The following is a 21,761-nucleotide window of genomic DNA, read 5'->3' as shown; positions in this document are numbered from 1 at the left end:
GTGGTTCCTTTTGCTACATGTGACTGTTGTCCATGTGGAACGTGGTGTTCGTTTGTTCCGTGTCCTGATTTTTTAGAATGTCATCAATGGGGCAGGTGATGTAGAACGATGTGTTGTTTTTCTGCATGATGACATTCCCCAAACTGTCTATTGCCTCGCATAGATGCGTTATATGAGCATTCGTGATTTTTGAGTTTTCAGTTTTGTCTTTTTGAGTCTTTTTGTTCCTTCCAGTGGAGTTGTTGTCCCTGGTTTCCCGTCATGTCCTTTGTTCAAATACGTTAATGCAAACAAACGAGTGCTCGTCTCCTGTGTCCTGCACCCCTGGGTACGAATGGCCGTGATACCGTTACAATATGTATCGGTACTCTACGAAGTACTGCATGTCGAAATAGCAATGGGGATGCGGCAGTGCGAATATCAGATGGATTTCTATTTTATCTGACTTCAGCCAAATAAGAAAGATAAAACAGACCGTAGCGTGAATGAAAAACGCAGGGTAGAACTAAGCTATTGGGGGAGTGAATGCAATCCCGACATTGTAAGGTATTAGGTACTGAAGAGCGGAGTACAAAGAGGTCGCAAAAAAGGACACCATCGACATTGGTAGCGGTTCCAAATCTCCCGATCAGCCAGAAGATCTCCCGATTTTTTGATTTTTTTGAAACCTCTCCCGATCTCCCGCCTAACAACAAAAACCTCCGTTTTCTTTGCTACCAATTTTTCGTCAACTTCATAAACCTCAAACAAAGACACCAGCATAGGGTGAATATCAAGAAAAAACACGCACACATGCACTAGAGGCAGCTCTGGTGCTGCCATCAAATTACTATCACCCGGAGGCGCAAACACATCTTGATGTACGAGTTCTGTATTTACAATCGAGTCAATGCCGGTAGAGACTTGCGGCAAGGACGGAAAGGGTGGTGTGTCATGCAGGCTGCTAGTATCCCGGGTGATCCCGCACCAAGTAGTTAGGCTGAAGGATTGGTGCTAGGCCCCAGCGGACATTGCTAACATTATATCTAGCATATTTAGCACATTCTGGAAACTAGCATTACGCTAGCATAATCCCGTACGTTTTGCAGAAAACTAACTAAGGCCAACCCGTTTTGTTTCTATGTTTCGCGTCACCCTATTCGATGAAATCAATGAGGGATGGCGAAAAAAATAAAAAAAGCTATCCCAAAAAAAACCCAGTGTGCGTGCATTGCATGCATTTGTGTACAGTGAAGCGACGCGGCACTGTTCATGTACATGTACATGAATACATGATGTCCCTTTCTTTTTCTCTCCCTATCTCCTTTCCCTCTCTGACAGCATCTTTCTTTTTTTTCCCTTTTTAGCTTGCCGTGGTTGGCTATCACCTGACCTCTCATGTTTATTGGCAGTCTTCGGACGGGCCAGGAGATGTTGAATAAATAAATAAATAAATAAATAAATAAATGAGTGTATCCCCTATGCCATGCTTGTGGTCCAAACACAGGCGCTAGGCGGCATGATGATTGTGTGACTTGCGGCCCAGCTTATTACACACATGTACATGTACATGTGTGTGAGCCGAGTACAATCATGCGATAAATAGAACAAATATATAAATTTTGATGCCAACATAATAGTTACGTATAACAATCATGTTCGGGGTTTTTTCTACCAGCTACCACGCCTTTGCCTGCTGAGTAATAATAATTCTGTGGATCTTGTATATTCAGAATTCAAGCATTATCAGTGCTTTTTTGGAGCAGAATGCGAGTATATTGAAAAGCAGAATCCATCAAATTCTCCAGCATTATCCGCCGGGGCCTAATTGGTGCATTCAGTCGTACTTCGGAGGTAGGAGAATGGTGTCCGTGCACAGTGTGATTGGTCTTCGGTTGAACCCAGGGAGTCGTAAAATACCGGGAGGCCACACGAGATGCACAACCGCGTCGGATGATTGACTCAGCTCGGGCACGAGTGCTGAGGGAAAAATATAGAATCCCCATGAGGTCAAAGCGGCGCAGGTCATGCGTTCGCTGTTTGGTCCCAAAAATCAAAAAAATAATCCTGCTCCCAAGGAATCGTCCGAGTGTCAGCAGTTGATTTGGTGATTCTAAGTTTGTGCCTTGACGGGGTAAAGGATGATGGAGCTTGACAGAGATGCCTGCCAAAGTGATGAGTCCACCGTGGAAGATGTAGATGACGCCACGTATCCACTTGGTGACCTGAGTTGCGGAGATGTTCAGCTGTGGACTACTGGTGAGATTCTCTCGTCTGCATTTTTTGGTCTCGTCTTGGCCTTGTGAACACGAATGTATAATCTGTAGCATACTAAGCGCCCCAAACTCACCCGAAAAATGGGAGTCTGCCCACGGTGTATTGTCTGTTCACTATGACATGTATATGTGACAGTGTTGAAACTGTGACAGGATATTATTTTATTCATGTCCTGAAAATTACGTGTGTACCTAGTATGTAAATTGTTGACATTATATGTAAACCTCCGCCCTCAACCCTTGCTTTGCCTATGTGCAGATCCATGTAAGAGTGGCAGTGCCACAATGGTGTACAGGCCTATGGAAGATGAAATAATCCATGGAATTTGCGAACTGCTGACAATGAGACAGGCGGGTGTTACTGAGGCGATGGAGTCATTCCTGCATGTTATCAGGACACAGTTACACAAGGCATCAGGTTTTGGAAATCTGCTACGCCAGGAAGTGTGCCAGCTGAAGGCATGCAATGGTGCTGGCATTTCGCAAGCATGGCAACAAGTGCTCTCCAGCATCTCAACAGCTTTTCCCAAAGTGAAGCTCTGTATAAGACACAATATGACACAGCTAAAAACAACTGAAGCAGTGACATGTGAATGTTGCGCGAGCATGCGTGTGTGTGTGTGTATGTGTGTGTGTGTGTATATGTGTGCGGCTGTGCCAAAGCCTAGAGTGTTCATTTGCGGCTGTGGCAGGGACTTCCGTCGGCCCAATGATCTAACTCGCCACAGGAAATACTGCAACTCCTGATGCTATCATTGCACGGAGCAATGGGCATCCAAAGGTCCAAAGGTGTATGTGTGTTGTGCATTGGTGGTCGATTCACATGGCTTTGCCAGTTGTGTGGATTATACACTTATCTGATGCAAGTCCTGATCTCTCTCATTCAGATCTTGTTCGCTATCGTTGCTATAAGAGAAAATCTGTGGGTGCACATCCAGTGCATTTGCAGACTTGCGTTCTTCTCTTGCGACGGGCGTATGCATGGTGTGTGTGTGCGTGCGTGTGTGTGTATGCTTCTGTGATAAGTGGATCAAGCAGTATACAGGGTATTTACGGGTATTCGCCTTGAGTGCATTTGCCCATAGTGTGACTTTCGTCGCAGAGAACTTTGCTAAGTCGGTCAGGCGACTCGGCCTTACGTTTCCTGAAGGCAATGTGTTCAGAACACAGTTACTTCAAGTACTTCGAAGTATGAACAGCTATGAACAGTTAAGAAATGACAAATATTGTGTGTAGTTCATGGACCATAATGTGAAACACTTTGAATGCAGAAGAATGAGGATAGTGGCATCAAATGCTGCTTAGATTCTGTTTGATATGCTACATTTTTTCCCTTCCATGAAAAGGTGAGTGCATCATCGATCTTCATCTCGAAACTTCACACAAACCGAGAATGGAACTTGGACAACATGAAGGGGCCATGGGCATGGTGTGTTTAGTGTAGAACTATTCCGAAAACAGGGTGTCATTCGCACTTACTCAATTCAAATTTGAGTACATTTCGTGAATAACTTACCTTGACATTCCGTCGTCTCCAAAGCAGTGAACTTCCCAAAAAAAATTAAAAGCCTCGGCTCAACCTAAGGTAATGCGTAGTTCGTATCAGAAACAACCAGCTTTCGCTCTGGAGATCCAGAATAGGCCTTGAAGCATAGCAAAAACAATTGAGAAAAAGAAGATGACGACGACGTTTCAATCACGCATCAAATTTCGCGGGTCGAGTGCAGCAATCCTCGGATCGTGAAATGTGTGGCGTGTCGCCTCCCGGTATTTTACGACTCCCTGGTTGAACCAATCTGTTATGAGTGTAGGTACCTGCCGCTTCATTACTCTGACTGAGTTGATCCAAGGCAAAATAGCTCATCCTGAGTGCATGGCTATTGTCCATGGCCAAGAATTGGTACAGAAGTCGAAACACAAAGAAATATTTGAGATTCTGACCAGCAATTGTAGTGAATACGCAGGATTCTCGGTGATGGATAGAGCTTTTTTTCAAATGGTTTAAAAGTAGATGATGGTGATGAGATTCAGTGGTAAGATGCAGATGAGAATATTTCTCAGTTAGTGGTGCTGAAGTTGTGGGTGGTAAGTGTTGAGGATCGCTGCAGGTGAGAAAACGTAAATGGTCAGATTGCAGACTGGCAATAGGTGTTGGTGTGCGTGGAAGGTAGAATTGGCAAAAGTGACAAGTCATGGTCAATAGGGTAAGAGTCTCAGGTTGATGGCGTGCTGTTTCCACATGCAAGAGCTGCAATGTAAATGCAGGACTCGCACTTCATGATGTGTTTGCGCCTTTGAGTTACAGTAATGTGATATCAGCACCAGAGCCAGCAATGGTCTTACACCGAGGAAGACAACATATCCAGTCGCCACATATTTCCAGGTTACTTGCCATACCACCAAGACAACAAGTACAAGTGGCGAGTGCAAAGTTGCGAAAGTTCGTGCGAAGTTACTCGATCACTTCATGATGTAGAACAAAGGTTTGCACACATTATATTATCATTTCCTTTACTGGCCTAACTTGCTTTTAATACTTCATTACCCACTCTACTCAGTATTATTACCTTTATTGGCCTTTTATACTTAATTCTCCTTTTTAGTCGATATAATGAAATTTGGCAAATTTGCCTGTTTGTTCTTCGACTCTAAATAAACAAACAAACAAAACAAAAACATTAATTTTTCGTTTTTCAGAACCTCTCTAATCTAACTTAACGTTATGTCGAGAGTAGAACCTCAACTCTTCAGGTAGAAAACTGCACAGATTGGCAGATAACCATGCATGTGAGTGCTGCTATATTATCCTAAAACAGGAGATGCGTTCAGTGTGAATTATGGCAAGAAGCAACCGATCGACACCTCAAAGAGTATGATTATTATGATGGCTACCCCCCCCCCCTCTCTCTCCAAATGAAAAAACTACACAATGCTGCAAAAGTGCATGCACACCCACATTGCACACGTGAATCTCTATTCTACTTTCAATCACAGCCTCTCCATTTTAGCCCAGATTACCACTTCTCACCCGCCTTCAGCTGATGGCAGACTACTGCAGCACACCATCACTCTGACACACATATCCTTTCGTGGATGACTTGCCACATTTGCAACGTCTATCTTCCACGCACACGAACACCTAGGCTATCGTTAAAGTACACACCTACGCCCCTAACAATTACCCGTTTTCACCTGTATCTATCCGCAGCACTCACCATGCTAAAATCCAGCACCACTAACTGAGAGACATTCCCACCTTCACCTCAACATCGTTTCTCATCACCATCAACTTCCTATTAACTCGTACCACCACCCAGATTCCTGCATATTCACTGGCACCGTTGTTCAGAACTTCTACATTTTGTTTCTGTTTCAAGTTGTGAAGTTTAGTCTTTGCCATGGACAGTAGCAAAGAAGGCAGGATGAGTCGTTTTACCTTTGATCAACTCAGTCAGAGTGGTGTAGCGTCAAACCCCTACGCTCACGATGCTTTGGTTCCACAAGACCAATCACGCAGCTCATCGACACCATTATCCTACCGACAAAGTTTGGAGGCACCAAATCTTCAGCTTAAGGATCACGAGCACTATGACGACTTGTTTGATGGAGTACTTTTGCCCTCCTTGCCAGAAGTCTTTACGGGAATGGGCTCCAATATGAACACACGACTCGTACATCATGATGCGTTTGCGCCTTTGGGTGATAGTAAGTTGACGGCAGCACAAGCGCCAGCAATGGCCTTACGGCCAAGACGACAGCATCTCCAGCCGCCAAATATTCCCGGCTTGCTTGACTTGCTACCAAGTCCACACGAACTCAGCCAGTCACTACCACAGAGTAACGTATTCGGAAAGCAGCCATCAATGAAAGAACCTGAAAACCCAACGACAGCATTCTCCTTCCACCAAGGTCAGGCGGCACCGATCCTTCTGCATAGCCTAATGCAGGATAACCAGCATACTTCCAACAGCTTGAGTGATGCAGCACTCTTTCCGTTCCCGCCAGAAGTTTCTAAAGGCGTTAGCTCATTTGGAAATATAGGATTTCCTCATGATGTGTTTGCGCCTACTGGTGACACGAATGCGATGGCAGTGTCAAGGCAAGGACGACAACATATTCCAAGTTTACCGGAAATGCCACCAAGTCTTCGTCACGACCTCAGTGAGCCATTTCCACAAAGCACCTTCCTCGGGCAGCAGCCGTCAATGAAAGAACCTGATAACTCAGCGACACCATTCTCCTTAAACCCAGGTCCGGCGGAACCACTCCTTCAGCCTAACCTACTCAACGGCTTGAGTGATGCAGCAATCTTTCCCTACCTGCCAAAAGTTTCTACCGCAATCCGCTCCGATGTAAATACAGGATTACATCAAGATGTGTTTGCGCCATCGCGTTGTAGCAATGTGTTCCTATCACCATCACTAGCAAGGGGCCTACAACAACAACGACGACAACAGCAAGATCACAAGCTGCCACATATTCCCAGGTTGCAGGTAATGCCACCATACCAACACGACCTTAGCGAGCCACTACCACAGAGTAACTTACTTGGACAGCAGCCATCGAGTAAAGAACCTGCAAAATCTGCCAAAGCCAAACTAGTTTGCTCGGAATGCAATAAGAGTTTCTCGTATCCGTCGGACTTCAAAAGACAAATATCGGTGCACACTGGCGAGAGGCCATATCAGTGCATAGAGTGTGGAAAAACCTTCAAGAGGAAGTATAGTCTAACTGTGCACAAGAGAACACACACAGGTTACAAACCATATAAGTGTACAATCTCGGGCTGTGAACAGGCATTCTCACAGTCCGGCAATCGCAACCGGCATGTGCTTCGCCACAAGGCGAATGTCAAGAAGCAAACTAAACCTGCCAGTGGATGCAACTGAATAGACACTGCTCCACTGGACCAGTATCTCCAGTTCAAACACGACAATGTCGGAAGTAGCACCAAATCAGAAGGTAACAGCGCCAGGAAATGCGGTTATAGGGGTGTACGTTTTTGGAAACATGATTTCTGTGTTGGCGTGCACTGTGTGTAATTTGAGCAATAGAATGATCTGACAAGTGTGTGTGTGTACAAGTAGTATCCTGGCCTAAACTGCATTTGCTGCTGCACCCATCCTATCACCCTCCGCTGGCAACACCCTCACGTCTTTGATTTATATATTGCAAAACAGTATATGTACAGGGTATTATATTGTTGTAGAACGATGTGTTGGTTTTCTGAATGATGAAATTTCCCGTGTCTCTTGTCTCGCGTATAGTTTGTTGTCGCATTTTTGGTTTGTCGAGTTGTGCTACAATGTTACCTTGTTCGTTTGTGGCTTTTCTCTTTTGCTGTGTTTCCTGTTGCTACATGTTGCTGTTGTGTATGTGGAACATTTTGGTCGTTTATTCAATGTACCCGTTTTTGGATTTAAGAGTTCAAATAAAGTAAACAAAGAAAGAAACAGGGGAAGAGTGTGGTGCTCCCTTCATGGGAGCTCATGGTTTTCCTGCCGACTTGAATTCTCACTACAAACAAATAACATCAAAATATATTTGTGGAATGTCAATAATGTCATCAAGGGGGGGGGGAGGGGCAGGAGTTGTAGAACAATGTACTTCCTCTCTGTATGATGATATCCCCCAAACTGTCTCTTGTTTCGTGTGCATGCGTGAGATAATAATAATAATAATAATAATAATAATAATAATTCTCGTCTACGTTCCAAAGGGAACTCACGACAATGGAGTGACAAAAAGCACCGCGGCAGAGAGAGAAAAGAGAAGATATGATATTTGACGAAAACAATCACGGTGTAGATTTCACATGAGTTCCAATACACCACATCAGCAAAGCCCTTTCTTAGAAAAATAAAAAATAAGATAAATGAAATGAAATCATTGGTCATCACAGTTAGTCATGTGCGTCCACACCAAAATTACAGCCGGTCATGTGTGTTCACACCACCGCAGAACAAATGTTACTCCACTTCTGCCGGTCAACTGCACAACTTCTTAGGGTTTCGAGGTGCCGGCTCGTCTTCAATGCGACGGCGGTGAACTTGACGTCTTGCTGGAGGGTGGTGACTAAACAGGACCTTGGAGCTCCCCTCCTGTGCCTCACAGCGTCCTCCATTGATGCGTATTTAATCATTGCTTGATTGCCTGGTGTCGATGATGGCTGGCGTAGGATGTGTCCAAGCAGACGCCATCTCGCTCGCTTTGCCATAGCGGATATTGGCTCAGTGTGAGCAAGCTCATACAGGTCATCATTCGACACAACACGAGGGTAGAATATACCAAGCATATGCCGAAGTTGCTTGCGATGGATCTTATCCACGGAGTCTTCCAGTGCCTTAGAGAGGCCTGCGCAGCCAATATTGTACGTGAGGATAGGAAGAACGTATGCGTTGTAGAGTCGTACCATGGTGTTAGTTTGTAGATGTTGCCGCCGAAACCAGATCGCCTTCATTCGACCAAATGCCACAGCAGAAAGACCAATCCTGCGTGTCACATCTTGTGCAGTGCCAAACAGAGAGCCCAGAGTCCTGATGCTTCTCCATTGCTCTTGACCACGGTGCACTGTTGTTTCTGAAACTGGTTCAAGGTACATCCTGACCCATTCCGTTTTAGAAACATTGACTTTCAGGTCCCACTTGTCGAAGATGTCCTCTGCAAGTGCCAGAAGCTGACGGAGGTATGTGTGGGACGTTGATATGAAGTCAGCGTCGTCGGCATATGCTGTTTCCGGTGGTATCTGCGCATCTGCAGTCGGTCTTGGTGGTAGTGATGATCGAAGATCACGTAGTGCAGCTTCGAGGTATACCGTAAACAGTACAGGTGAAAGTCCGTCTCCTTGTGGTATTCCCTTTGTGGTTGGAAATGCAGGTGACTTAAATGATTCTATCTTCACCTCAAGTGTCGTGTTGGCCATGAGGTATCGAATGATGCGTACCTCGTCGTCATTAGCAATCTGCTCACTGCGGAGTACTTGCAGAAGCTTCTCTCTGTTCACAGTATCAAATGCCTTGCTGAAATCAAGGCCGAGGACATGAATTTCTGCACTGAATCTCTCCACAATCGACGAAAGCCACCTCTTGCACCAGACTACATCCGCCGTCGACCTGTTGCGGCGAAAGCCGGACTGCCCGGGTGAAAGGTACTTCTCCACTCCAGGACGGATTCTGTTCAAGATAACGAGAGAAAGGCTTTTCCTGAGTGATGGGAGCAGGATGATCGGACGGAGATTAGCAGTAGGGCCCTTGGGCTTTCCTGGCTTCTGCAACGGGATGAGGGTGCCTTTGCCGACTTCGATGCCTTGGTGTGTTTCGAAAACGTTGTTGAGAATTGATGATATTAGCTTGGCTGTCGCGGGTCCGCTATACTTCAGGAGCTCTGCTGGTAGCTCGTCAGGGCCACATGCACGTCCATTCTTGAGGCGCCTAAAAGAATGCGCGGCCTCATGCTGTGTAATAGGGCAGTCTAGGGGCCTTGGAATGCCTTCAAAAGGCTCAATGACCCTGCAGGTGGCTGGTCCAAGCTGCTGTTGAAAGTGCTTAGCTACTACTTTGGCTTTCCCTTCATTATTTAGAATTCGCTTGCCATTCATATCCTCGACAGTAACAGCGCCATCACGCTTCGGTTGCAATTGCTTGACTGCTGCAAACATCGTGAGATGAGCATACGGAATTAGTGAGTCTTCAGTCTTGCCTTTTCAGTCTTCTTGTTCACCCGTGGAAGTTGTTAAGAGTGGCTTTTGCAGTAAAAAGACAACTGTCGCTGGAGAGACCTTGGGAGTGTTGTGTGCTACCCACCACCTCGACCAGCATATACACCATCCAACACCCGGTGAAAACACGTTAGACCTAGTTCTTTCCGACTTCACTACCACAGTATCAACCAACGTGCTTGTTCCCCTCGGCAGGTCCGATCATGCCATTTTGATATGCAACTTCAAAGCGGTTTCCGCACGCCGCGATCCTACAACCTCTCACAAGGTGTGGAAATACGACAGTGCTGACTGGAACAGACTTAGGGCATTTTACCGCGGTCACGACTGGTAGTCGATAATGTCAGACGATCCCACTCTGCTTCGCGAGCGATTGTATTTGTATTTGTATTTTTATTTCCATTGCTATCAGGTTCGGCCTCATTTCCTCTGTGATGCGCTGACGAGTCCACAAAGGACGAAACAGTTCTGTCCGCAGATTGTGTATTTGTATTTATATAATTATCTTATGGCACATCATGATGACGGCCAGTAAAACTGAGACAAGGGTGAAAGCCAAGAAACAACAGCAGTAAAACAGATAAAAGAATACAAATAAAAGGCAAAAGAAGCAGGACAAAAATGTTACGAGTTATGACTAACTGTCCACCAATGTAACCAGATCTTATACAGTCAGCGAGTGCGACAAAATGGCACAAAACTGACAAGGAGTACTGAGACATTTGGCGACCTGTTCTTCTTTTCACAATAATTTAATTGGCTCACCATCCGAGTTAAATATTGCACACCTGATGAGCCGTCATGACCTATACGGCGAAACGTACGTCGTGTGGAAATGAGGCCGAATAGAACAGTGAGTTTCAGAGGTGTTCATCAACTTTCATTACTTTCCTGACAAACAAAACTGTCTGGCTGACAACGTCTTGGCAAGACCAAAAACCGCCAGAACAGAACGGAAAACAATTAGGTTGTATCCAGAAAGATAAGCACGAGAGATTCAAATATATTCAAATAACAGCAGCCACGTGGTGCATACGACGCATCACACGGAAAAGGCATGCATAGTCCAAGTGTGTCGCGGCGTGCAAGGCACAGCGAGCAGTAAACTTATTAGTATGTACCATGCGATAATATGGAATGCATCATTCTGTCGTCCACATGACTGTATCAAAGGAGGCGAAATCGCCTGTTTGTGGTGCGACGTTAAATAAACTTCTACAACAACAACAACAACAACATCACGACGTCACAATCAGTGTGTCTCATCGGTAGACCTTCTGAACAACTTGTTATTGTACATAACTAGTCCATCAATTCATACATGATAGTGGAGTTCAGTAGGGTGTTGACGTTTCGGTTTGTCACTATTCGTCTTCCCTTTCTACGTTCATTACATAAACTTGAGCCACCCAAGTTGGGTGGTCTGTTGCTTTGCGTCGTCGAGTTGTAGTAAGGCCGGTCTGTCCAATAGTCTTACTAGTTTCGTCATCATCCAGTAACTTTCGGCATTTTTTGTTGCGGTGATGCGTAGCTCGTGCGCTTCTTCGTTGCGCTTTCCTTCCCCTCTCCGACCTTTCCAAACCTAAGCCTTCCAATTTGGAAGGTTGTTGGTTTGCGCCTGGGAGACGTGTTGGAGCTAGGTGTCAGGTCGCCGAATGTCTCAGTACTCCTTGTCAGTTTTGTGCCATTTTGTCGCGCTCGCTGACTGTATAAGATCTGGTTACGTTGGTGGACATTTAGTCATAACTCGTAACATTTTTGTCCTTCTTCTTTTCACAATAATTTAATTGGCTCACCATCCCAGTTAAATAAAAGGCAAAGAAGGCAAAGGAGGAGACAAACCAGCAGTATTTTATGCAAATACATGAAACCTATAATTGAGCAGAGATTTTAGCAACAAAAGTATCCATCAACGTGCTGGTCTTGGCCTGCGTTGGTAATGTTGCCCAAAACACATAGCCAGCAAAGATCGGGGATGTAGTGAATAGGGTGGAGCCAGCGCGTGAAGACAGAATGAGTTCCGGGTATTCCGTGTTTCGGAGAACCAGTTATAAACCTGCATATGCAAGGGTATTTATTTGGTAATATTTTATGTATGAGAACACACAGGTGGTACTTATGTCGAGTGGAAAGGGACTGATCTTGGCATTGACGGCGGCCATTCTGCAAGGCATGGACCAGTACATCCCCACCAAAGTCTTCACCACTCGTTCCTCTGACCCTCACTGGTGGACTCCAGAGGGCATCATTACTGAAGAGGCAAAGGAGAAGCAATGGAAGAAGTGGAGGCGGAACCCGCACCTCAAGGTCTCTTGCATTGCTCCTGTAAACTGAGCTGTCCACACATAGCAGATCGCTCATATGTCTAGCGTCAATTTTTTTTTACATACACAATGTAAATTTATTACTCAAATTTTGAAGATCAAAAGGAAAGCTTTGCAATAATAACAACAATAAAACGTAGCCTGTAGAATGTAAAAAGTCACTGAGTACAGTTTAATTCAATATCCATGTCCAGCATTTATAATAAAAATAATCTGCTGCAATTTATAGATTCTCACATGCGAGCAACCTGGGCCTCAGCAACAACCAGCTCAGCAGACTCCGGATGCCGAACCGATCGCTCACGGAAAAGACCCCGTGAACCCCGCAAACACATGATGCATGATCGCAACAGGGCAAATGAGAGACGGCATCTGATGTAAGATATTAGGTAGGTAGGTAGGTACATTTTTATTTGAATTCGCAGAACCAAACGGGCGGTGTCGCCCAATTACATGGAAGCGAATGGAAACAGTAAAATATTGTAGGAAATAGCCTAACATGATAGCAGGGTGTAGTACAAAGCAAAGAACGCTCAGTCAATGAATAACGTTAACGTTAGAATACAACAACGGGGAGGCGGTAAACAGCACATGACTGGTACTGTGCAAACGTTCAAAGATTCCTGTAGTGTTCAGTAGTGGGTGCTACTGCTAGCAAGACAGAACGGGAGGCAGGCTTGTTTGAACTGGTGGTACTGGGTAATACCACGCACGTAGGATGGCAGGGTGTTCCATAAAATGGACCCGCGAGCGGTTGGACGGTCGTGGCCGGCTTTGGAGGCAGATTTGGGCACTCGAAGGCCCAAGCTGCGTTGTGCGCGCGTTGTTCGAGTACTGGGATGCTCCAGAAGGGCTTGCAGTGCATTGCTTGCCCGACCATTCGAGCAACGCCAGATCATAATAAGGGTCTTTTGCTTGTGGAGCTCTTCGATGCCATACAGCTGCAGACGATATTACGTGGGAGTACTGCTCCTTCCTCCTTTCCGCTCTCAATAACGCGATTCGGCGATAGAGTGATGTCGCCGCTCTTCCCATGCCACCACTTGCCGACAGCACAACAGGCATGAACGTCGCATGCTCCACCTCTCTCACTCTCTCTTCATAACATCGTCGCTTTTCTTTTTCATGGCGCCGATAGACAGTGGTGTGTGGTGCAGATCGATTTGAGCGTGCATGAGGATTAAAAACCCGTATATCAAGTAAAGTACGCTCAAAACGACTGCCCCACAAACCACTGACCGCTACATCAAGCGTCAATCGCCTGCGCCACACACTCAGGTGCCAGTCACTTAGTGACAAACAATGGTGGACCAACATGAAGAAGGTCAATGGTGTTACACGCAACTCCGCTAGTGTCCCTCTGCTAGTCGACAGCCATGGCAAGGAGTATCACGCCTCAACAGAGAAGGCTGAGTGCCTGGAAAAGCATTTCTCCTCGAAATGCAGCCTGGGCGACTAAGAACCGACTGTCAATGACCATCCTGCGGTGACCACCCCGACCCACGAGCCATTAGAGCACGTACATTTCCGAGAAGCTACAGTCCAGCGGTATCGTGCAAGGCTAGTCCCATCCAAAGGCATCTGGATCTAACTGTATTCCATCTCTGGTGTTGAAAGAGTCCTGTAAGGAACTTGCCGCTCCCATCACGTAACTGTTTAGTGCTAGCTTTGGTGCCGGTGTTGGACCGTCCCAATGGAAACTCGCTCACGTGGTCCCGGTATACACGAAGCCACCTCGCTCTAGGCCATCCAAATACCGGTCTGTATCCTTGCTCTCCATTTTATCCAAGGTTATGGAGAGTATTATCAACCAACAAGTCACCAATTTCCTGGAGCGCAATCACCTGCTGCCTGACAGCCAGTTTGGTTTTAGGCGTGGACGAGGCACAGCCGAGACCTTCTTACAGCACTCCAGAGCGAATGGGTGCAGATTGTAGCTGGGGGGGGGGGGGGTGGGGGTGGGGGCGGACTGTGTCCCAATACAGGAGTCAAACGTTCCCTGTAGAAGTTTCGTTTTACGTTAGGCTTCAAATTTGTTCATGTGATCAATCGTACCGACTGTCCTTGTTTTACTTTCTCGATTGCTTGAACGCGATCCTTCAGCATCAGGACCTTGCGGTGCTGCTTTGTTTCTGGATTGCTTGATGTCATCGTCGATTCGTCTGTATGGCGGGGTGTCAGAGCCTCTCTGTCTTCGTTTCTCCTCCGAGTAGTAACATCTATCAGAGAGCGCTTTCGATGCGCTCTCCAAGACGTTTCCTATCGTGTTTATTCTTGACAGAGCTTGAAATTTGGACAGGTATCGTGCAGTCCACACCGATTCGACAGTCAAAATGACCTGTGTTCATTTGTTCAGCTGTAGTATCAAAAGAGTCCTTTCAGGACCATGAAAAATCAGCAAATTTTCCAGAAGGAGCTTCGAGCAACATTTGATTTCGTACATCGCGGTCGCTAGTTACGGGTCAATAATCGTCTTTGGGGCAAGAAAAGGCGGTCGGTGGTCGCGTTCAGCAGTTAGTCGCTAGTCACAGTGCATTTTGAATATGAGACCGTCCGTGCCTGGCGAAGTGGTCGGTAGTACCAGGCTGGTCGCTAGTCACGGTGGTCTTTAGTTACAGGTTTTACTGTACTAGCGAATTTAGCGATCGACTCATTGGCTCCAACTACCGACCAGTGTCACTTTTGCCAGTGATATCCAAAGTGCTTGAGAAGGTAGTACACCGACAACTTTTGGCATTCTTCGAAAATCATCCGGAACTCGGTGCACTACCGTTGAGCTGGGCGGCACTACCTTAAGGGAAGTGAGTGTAATTCGCTGCCTTGGTATCCTTATCGATAACAAGCTCTCATTTGTTCCACACGTAGATCACCTCACCAGCAAGGTGTCACGCAAGATAGGCGCGTTGCGACGCACCTTCCGCCAAATGGCAGCATTTGCCCGTCGCCAGTACCTGCTTAGTGTGATTCATCCCGACCTTGAGTATTGTTTCCCTGTTTACGCATCTCACCTATCAGCACAGTCCAGGGAGAGATTGTTTACCTTGTTCCGTAGAGCTGTACGAGTTACCTGCGGTGCTTCATATCATGCTGCTGTACCACCCCTTCTTGCTTCTCTTCAAATAAAACACCTTGAATATCGATACATTTATCAATTTCTTACGTTTACGTTTATTTGTCATATTGTTCTGCCTGCATCATGCTTACGCAGTCTTTTCCCTTTGCCCACCTCTAAGCGGTCAACTCGTGGAACTACAACAAACAATTTGTCAATTTGCTTGTATAAATCCATGGTAGGGTACAATTCCTTTTCCTCCAGAGCATCCCTTATGTGGAATGCCCTCCCTGCTCACTTGAAAGGAAGTGAGGACATTAGATCATTTTCTACAGAACTTTTGCACGCTCTAAATGACGAAAAATTGACTATATCCCTATATCCCTCCTTTTTGAAAATGTATTTCACCAATAAAATAAGGCTTGGAATTTTTTAAACATGAATATCGACGGACTTGCCCCTTCTGTTCATGCATTGCCCTGCTCTAGTAATGGTTCATGAATCCGCCCAGTCCACATTCCTTCTCCGTTTCTCTCTAGTAATGGTTCATGAATCCGCCCAGTCCACATTCCTTCTCCGTTTCTCTCCGTTTTTCTTTCCTTTCAGTTGCATCTTCCTCTCTGCTCTGTTATATTTTCTCTTTTCGTTCGTCCCTCTTGATATTTGTACTTTGTACTGTTGAGGCAACGAACTGAAATAATAAAAACCAACCAAACCAAACCAACCGGAGGAGCAGTTTGCTTACAGGCGCAATCACAGCTGTGAAGACCTTTTGGCGTATGCAATAAACGACTGGCAGTTGGCCTTGGACAAGAAGCAGCTGTGTGGAGCCATGTTTGTGGACATGAGCAAGGCCTTTGACCGCGTTCAGCATAGCAAGCTCGTGCGGGAACTGGCTTCAGTTGGCGTCGAAAGTGTGGCATTGCTTTCGTTCGCAGACTACCTTACTGGGAGAACCCAGCAGGTCGTTGTCGGCGATGCCCGGGGCAGTACAGAGCCCTGCTCACGTGGTGTACCACAAGGCTCCTTGTTAGGCCCCTGACCTTTCTGCATTTATATCCGCCGTACCCCTCAGAAATTTCAACATTGCCGTGCTCTCCTGTTTGCGGACGACATCGCGTTCTACGTCATTGGTCGCAAGGCTTCAACCGTGCTCAGAATGCTTCAGACAGATCTCTTGAATCTGGAGGACTTCTTCAGCGAGCGGGGACTGGTGCTGAATCCCAAAAAGTCTCAGCTACTGCTGCTCAGACGACCTACTGCGCAACTGGACGTGATCCCCAGCATCACCTGCAAAGGCAAGGTAATCCCCGAGTCCAGCTGTACCTTGGCCTCCTCTCGGACTTGTCGCTCAGCTTCGAGCAGCAGGTTGAGCGTGTGTGCGCAAAGGCACAGTGCAAGGTTGCCTCATTACGCCACGGGCGCCGCGATGTCTCCATGACCGGCCGCCGCTTGTTTTACCTGACAATTGTCCAGAGTACCTTGGACTATGCCAGCACATGTTATGTTCACTGCTTGTCTGCTAAACTCAGAGACAAACTTGAGTCAACCAGCAATAGTTGCCTAAGGCGAGTGTTTGGCCATGATCAGTATACTTCTATCGATTTCATTCTCACCAAATATACGGTAATTCCGCGCATATAAGCCCATGGGCCTATATCCGGATATAAACCCACCTCCGTTTATAATCCCATGGGCTAATAAACAGGCACACATACGACTCACTTGTCAAGTAGAATTTTTTTCACAATATGGACTCTTGCTACCATGGTACAGCAGGTCAGTGCAGGTCAGTGCAGGTCAGTGGAGTTTAGTAGTTTACCAGTAGAATATGATAGGCCCACTATGAGAATGGACTTGTACTTTTCGTGAACCTTCAAAATTCGATTTTTGGCCCATAGGCTAAAAACCGAACATGTTTTACTGGATATTTTATTCCCAAACTGCATTATTTCACATATAAGCCCATGGGCTTATATGCGCGGAATTACGGTAACCTGTTAAATGGGCTTATATGCGCGGAATTACGGTAACTTTCTCTCGCCGTGTAAACTTGAAGCTGTTTGTGTTTGTTTTTGGTGTCTATCTCGTTGCACCAGTCCTCTTTTAAGCACGATACTTATCCCCCTCCCCCCCCCCCTCCCGCTCTGCATCATGCCGCACAAATGCTGCTATCCGCGGTAAAGCTTCAGCCGCTCTGAACCTACCCAGAGCTACGTCTCGTTACGGCCTGAATGCTATTTCATTTTTGGCAGCAGACATATGGAACATGCTTCCACCTGGATGTCGTCAAGCTAAGCCCCTTTCTGCATTTGTCACAAGCACCAAGTCATTTTGCACACATTTTCGATTTTCAGAACCTCTCTAAGATCACCTAACGTTATTTAAAAAAAAAAAAGAATGGGATACGGAGCTTGGGTTGGCTGTGACTCAGAGTTTCACGCCTGTGGCGATCATCAGACAGCAATGATTACAAAAACTCAATGAATATTCTTGATATAGTGTGGTAAGGTGCTAGTGGAATCAGAGAATTTAAGCGCAAATAAGGTCAAGCGGTGATTCTATGCATGTACTTGCAAGATCAGCGCCAGACATCAGGTGTAATCCTGGTTTATGTAACTGGAGGTGTGAAGTTAGATAGGTAGAATTTAAATTCTTTGTATGAAGCTCTGCCCCCCGGTGCATTAAGCACTCTTTCGAGGACCACACCCAACTTTCCGTGTGTAACGTTATTTATAGAGTAATATGATATCCATCAACTCTCCAGGTAGAAAACTGCACAGGCGTGCAGATAACCATGCATGTGAGTGCTGAACTAAAACACACAATGGGTTCTGTGTGCATTATGCAAAGAAGCAAGCAAACGACACCTCAAAGAGAGAGTAAGATTAATATGATTGTATCCCACCCCTCCAAATTGAAAACTACACAATACTACCCCAGCCCATGCACACACGGCATGCACGCGCTCATCTCTATTAATTATACTTAACAACCACACAAGCCGACCTGTTTGGGAGCTATTACGCGTTGTATTATCAGGGCATAGGCAACAATTGCCGCATGCAGTATGCAATACTATGGACCGATGCCGTAGTATCGCAGGCAACAATTGCCGCATGCAGTATGCAATACTATGGACCAATGCCGTAGTATCGCAAGCACCAATGTGCGTTAGACTGGCCAATGCCAGGGCTAATGGGGGCAACAATTGCCCGGCGTGTCAATACACGCATACGGTAGGGATGCACTTGTGAGCACATGTAGGCGCACTTGGCTCAATGCCGGCCTGACCCACGATCCCTACCGTTCTCCCTTCCGGGATGGCTTAGAATAGAATGATGGTTAGAGATGATGGGGTGGGTGGTGGTGCTCAAAAACTGGCCAAGGTTGTCAAGCGATCTGACTGTTGGCGCAGCAAGGATGAAGAAGAAACAGCATCGAGAGCCGGAGTAATGCGCATGCTCCGCGTGGTCCCGTGCCGGGGCGCGGGAGTTCGGAGTGCGTGTTCTGCACGGGCACGTGATGCGCTATGGCAAGTACGTGCAAATTATGTTAGGAATGTAATTGTTGGTGGGTTGCTAACTTCACTTACCGTGCCATGCACGGAAACTTATATTTAACAACCACACAAGCCGACCTGTTTGGGAGCTATTACGCGTTGTATTATCAGGGCATAGGCAACAATTGCCGCATGCAGTATGCAATACTATGGACCAATGCCGTAGTATCGCAGGCAACAATTGCGGCATGCAGTATGCAATACTATGGACCAATGCCGTAGTATCGCAAGCACCAATGTGCGTTAGACTGGCCAATGCCAGGGCTAATGGGGGCAACAATTGCCCGGCGTGTCAATACACGCATACGGTAGGGATGCACTTGTGAGCACATGTAGGCGCACTTGGCTCAATGCCGGCCTGACCCACGATCCCTACCGTTCTCCCAAAATACAACATGACCCAAACAGGAATTATCAGCATTACTATAGTTATAGTATAATAGGTATATCATATGTACACTACAGCTGTTGCTAGGGCCGTCCAATGCGGCTACTCATTAGCATAACGGGCAGAGACTAGAACAATGCCGCTGGCAATGCTCTGTATGCGACAGGGGTGCGGACATAGCGGAGGTAGGCAGAGCTTTGCCACCTGCCGGCGGTCTTCAGCACGTACTCAGGCACGCCAGCTTTGCCTGCCAGCGTTGCAGCGCCTCGTCTGAGGCTGTGGCTGCGCACGTCTTTGTTAGGCAAGGCTGTTTGCAGTAGCCTGTTGATGTTATGCGGCTTCAGGGGCGTGCCGTCATCATAGCGATAGAGCGGGCCAGGTGCCGAGCCACGGGCTGCTAGGTAGCTGGCGGCTGCCGTGTGCGGGCGTGTCGGCGAGCCTGTCCTCCTGACGCTAATGTCCTGGCCGCTGCCGTATTGGCTCGTCTTTGTCACACGCAGGCGCAGCTCCACGCGGTCTGGGTACATGGTCGCATCGCTGTACTCAAGGCCGGCGCCCCGTGCCGTGAAGGTGTACTCGTTGACTCTGAGCAGCCGGTGGAAGGCCAGAGTCACGGCGCTCCAGAGCATGGCGCGGTTGTGCGGGCTAGGCACGGTGGACTGCAGGTAGTGCTGTACGCCAGCCAGATCGTCCAAAGTTGCGGCCCGCGTCGTCAACTGCTGAAGGGTGGACTGCGCTGGTTGTGTCGGCACTGCGTCGGCAGTTGGGCTGCGAGTCCAGAAGCGTCGACGACCTGACCCAAACAGGATTTATCTACATTACTATTACACTACAATTGATGTGAGTGCCGTCCAATGCGGCTGCCCATTAGCATAGTGGGCAATGCGCTCAACGTACCGGATATGGAACAATGCTGCTGGCACTGATCAGTCACTGGGTATGGCTTGCCCTAGTGCGGGGTGACAAGCGTTCGGAGCGCTGCAGCGAAGCGTATGTTGTGCTGGAGCTGCCCGCCAGGCCCTGGCGGATGAGGTCCATGGTTGCGTCATCAACTGCTGAAGGGTGGACTGCGCTGGTTGTGCCGGCACCGCTTCGGCAGTTGGGCTGCAAGTCCAGACGCGCTGACAACCGGACCCAGACAGGATTTATCTGCATTACTATTACACTGCAATTTATGTGAGTGCCGTCCAATGCGGCTGCCCATTAGCATAGTGGGCGATGTGCTCGAAGTACAGGATCTGGAACAATGCTGCCGGCACTGATCAGTCCCTGAGGTTGGCTTGCCCTGGCGCAGGGCGACAAGCGTTCGGAGTGCTGCGGCGAAGCGCATGCCATGCTGGAGCTGTCCGCCAGGCCCTGGCGGATGAGGTCCATGGTTGCGTCGTCAACTGCTGGAGGGTGGACTGCGCTGGTTGTGTCGGCACCACTTCGGCAGTTGGGATGCGAGTCCGGCAGCGCTGACAACCTGACCCAAACAGGATTTATCTGCATTACTATTACACTGCATTTGATGTGAGTGCCGTCCAATGCGGCTAGCCATTAGCACAGTGGGCAATGCACTCAAAATACAGGATCTGGAACAATGCTGCCGGCACTGATCAGTCCCTGAGTGTGGCTTGCCCTGGCGCAGGGCGACAAGTCTTCGGAGCGCGGCAGCGAAGCGCATGTTATGCTGGAACTGGCCGCCAGGCCCTGGCGGATGAGGTCCATGGTTGCGTCGTCAACTGCTGGAGGGTGGACTGTGCAGGGTGTGTCAGCACTGCGTCGGTAGATGGGCTGAGAGTCCGGAAGCGCTGTACTCGAAGACGAGTAAGAGACTTAGCAGGATCATTGCAGTCAATGCAGAGTCACCGTTGGGCTGAGAGTCCACATCAGCCGGTCTGTTGAACGGAAGGGGGAAGATCTAAGGCCAAATGGTGGTGCCTTATCTACATGGTACGAACCTTCCCAAAAATGCCAAGCCGGGGCCAGACATGAGGGGAAACAGGCCAAAGCCGCCAGGCATACTTCGTGTCAGCTTTAGAGAGGAGAGCTCAGCATCAGGGACCTAAATTTCCGAGCCATCTTCAAGATTATGGGCTGGTGCGAAAACAGCTCCGGGGGCCCTGGAGGGGTGTGCTGCTGCGTCAGTCGCACAATACGTGCTCCAAGCGTCGCGAACCTCCTCCCGACTAAAGTCTCCCAGGCCAGCGATGGGGCTGCAGTTGCCTCGGCTAGGTTCTGCTCCGCTGCCGGAGCGGCCAAGTCCTCGCGTACAGTAGTCTGGAGCCAACTTCAACTCGAGCAGGCGAGTCCGCGGAGTAGGTTTTGTTCCTGTCGGGTCTAAATAATTGCGGGATGCCAGTGCGTTTCGCAGCTCAGCAGAGCGCATTTTGGCTGGACATCGCTCACTGACAGAGACATGGTTGATCGGATATTGATCAGAAACTGGCCGCGATTGTCAAACAATTTGACCGTCAAGGC

The 21,761-nt window shown here is 47.6% G+C and overlaps 1 protein-coding gene across 1 annotated transcript; it reads right to left on the bottom strand.

Annotated features, from left to right (window-relative positions):
* Nucleotides 1-19,426: 19,426 nt before the first annotated feature.
* Nucleotides 19,427-19,927, bottom strand: LOC135805287 (uncharacterized). Its single transcript, XM_065319309.1, has one exon. The coding sequence runs from the start codon at nucleotides 19,925-19,927 to the stop codon at nucleotides 19,427-19,429; it is 501 nt and encodes a 166-aa protein (XP_065175381.1).
* Between the last annotated feature and the right edge of the window lie 1,834 nt (nucleotides 19,928-21,761).

Source organism: Sycon ciliatum, chromosome 1, assembly GCF_964019385.1.
Source record: "Sycon ciliatum chromosome 1, ocSycCili1.1, whole genome shotgun sequence".
Taxonomy (NCBI): domain Eukaryota; kingdom Metazoa; phylum Porifera; class Calcarea; order Leucosolenida; family Sycettidae; genus Sycon; species Sycon ciliatum.
This window is presented reverse-complemented; position numbering and strand designations above follow the sequence as displayed.

Excerpts from the sequence above, each read along its gene's own strand:
- LOC135805287 (XM_065319309.1), bottom strand. The coding sequence starts at position 19,927 with ATGCTCTGGAGCGCCGTGACTCTGGCCTTCCACCGGCTGCTCAGAGTC.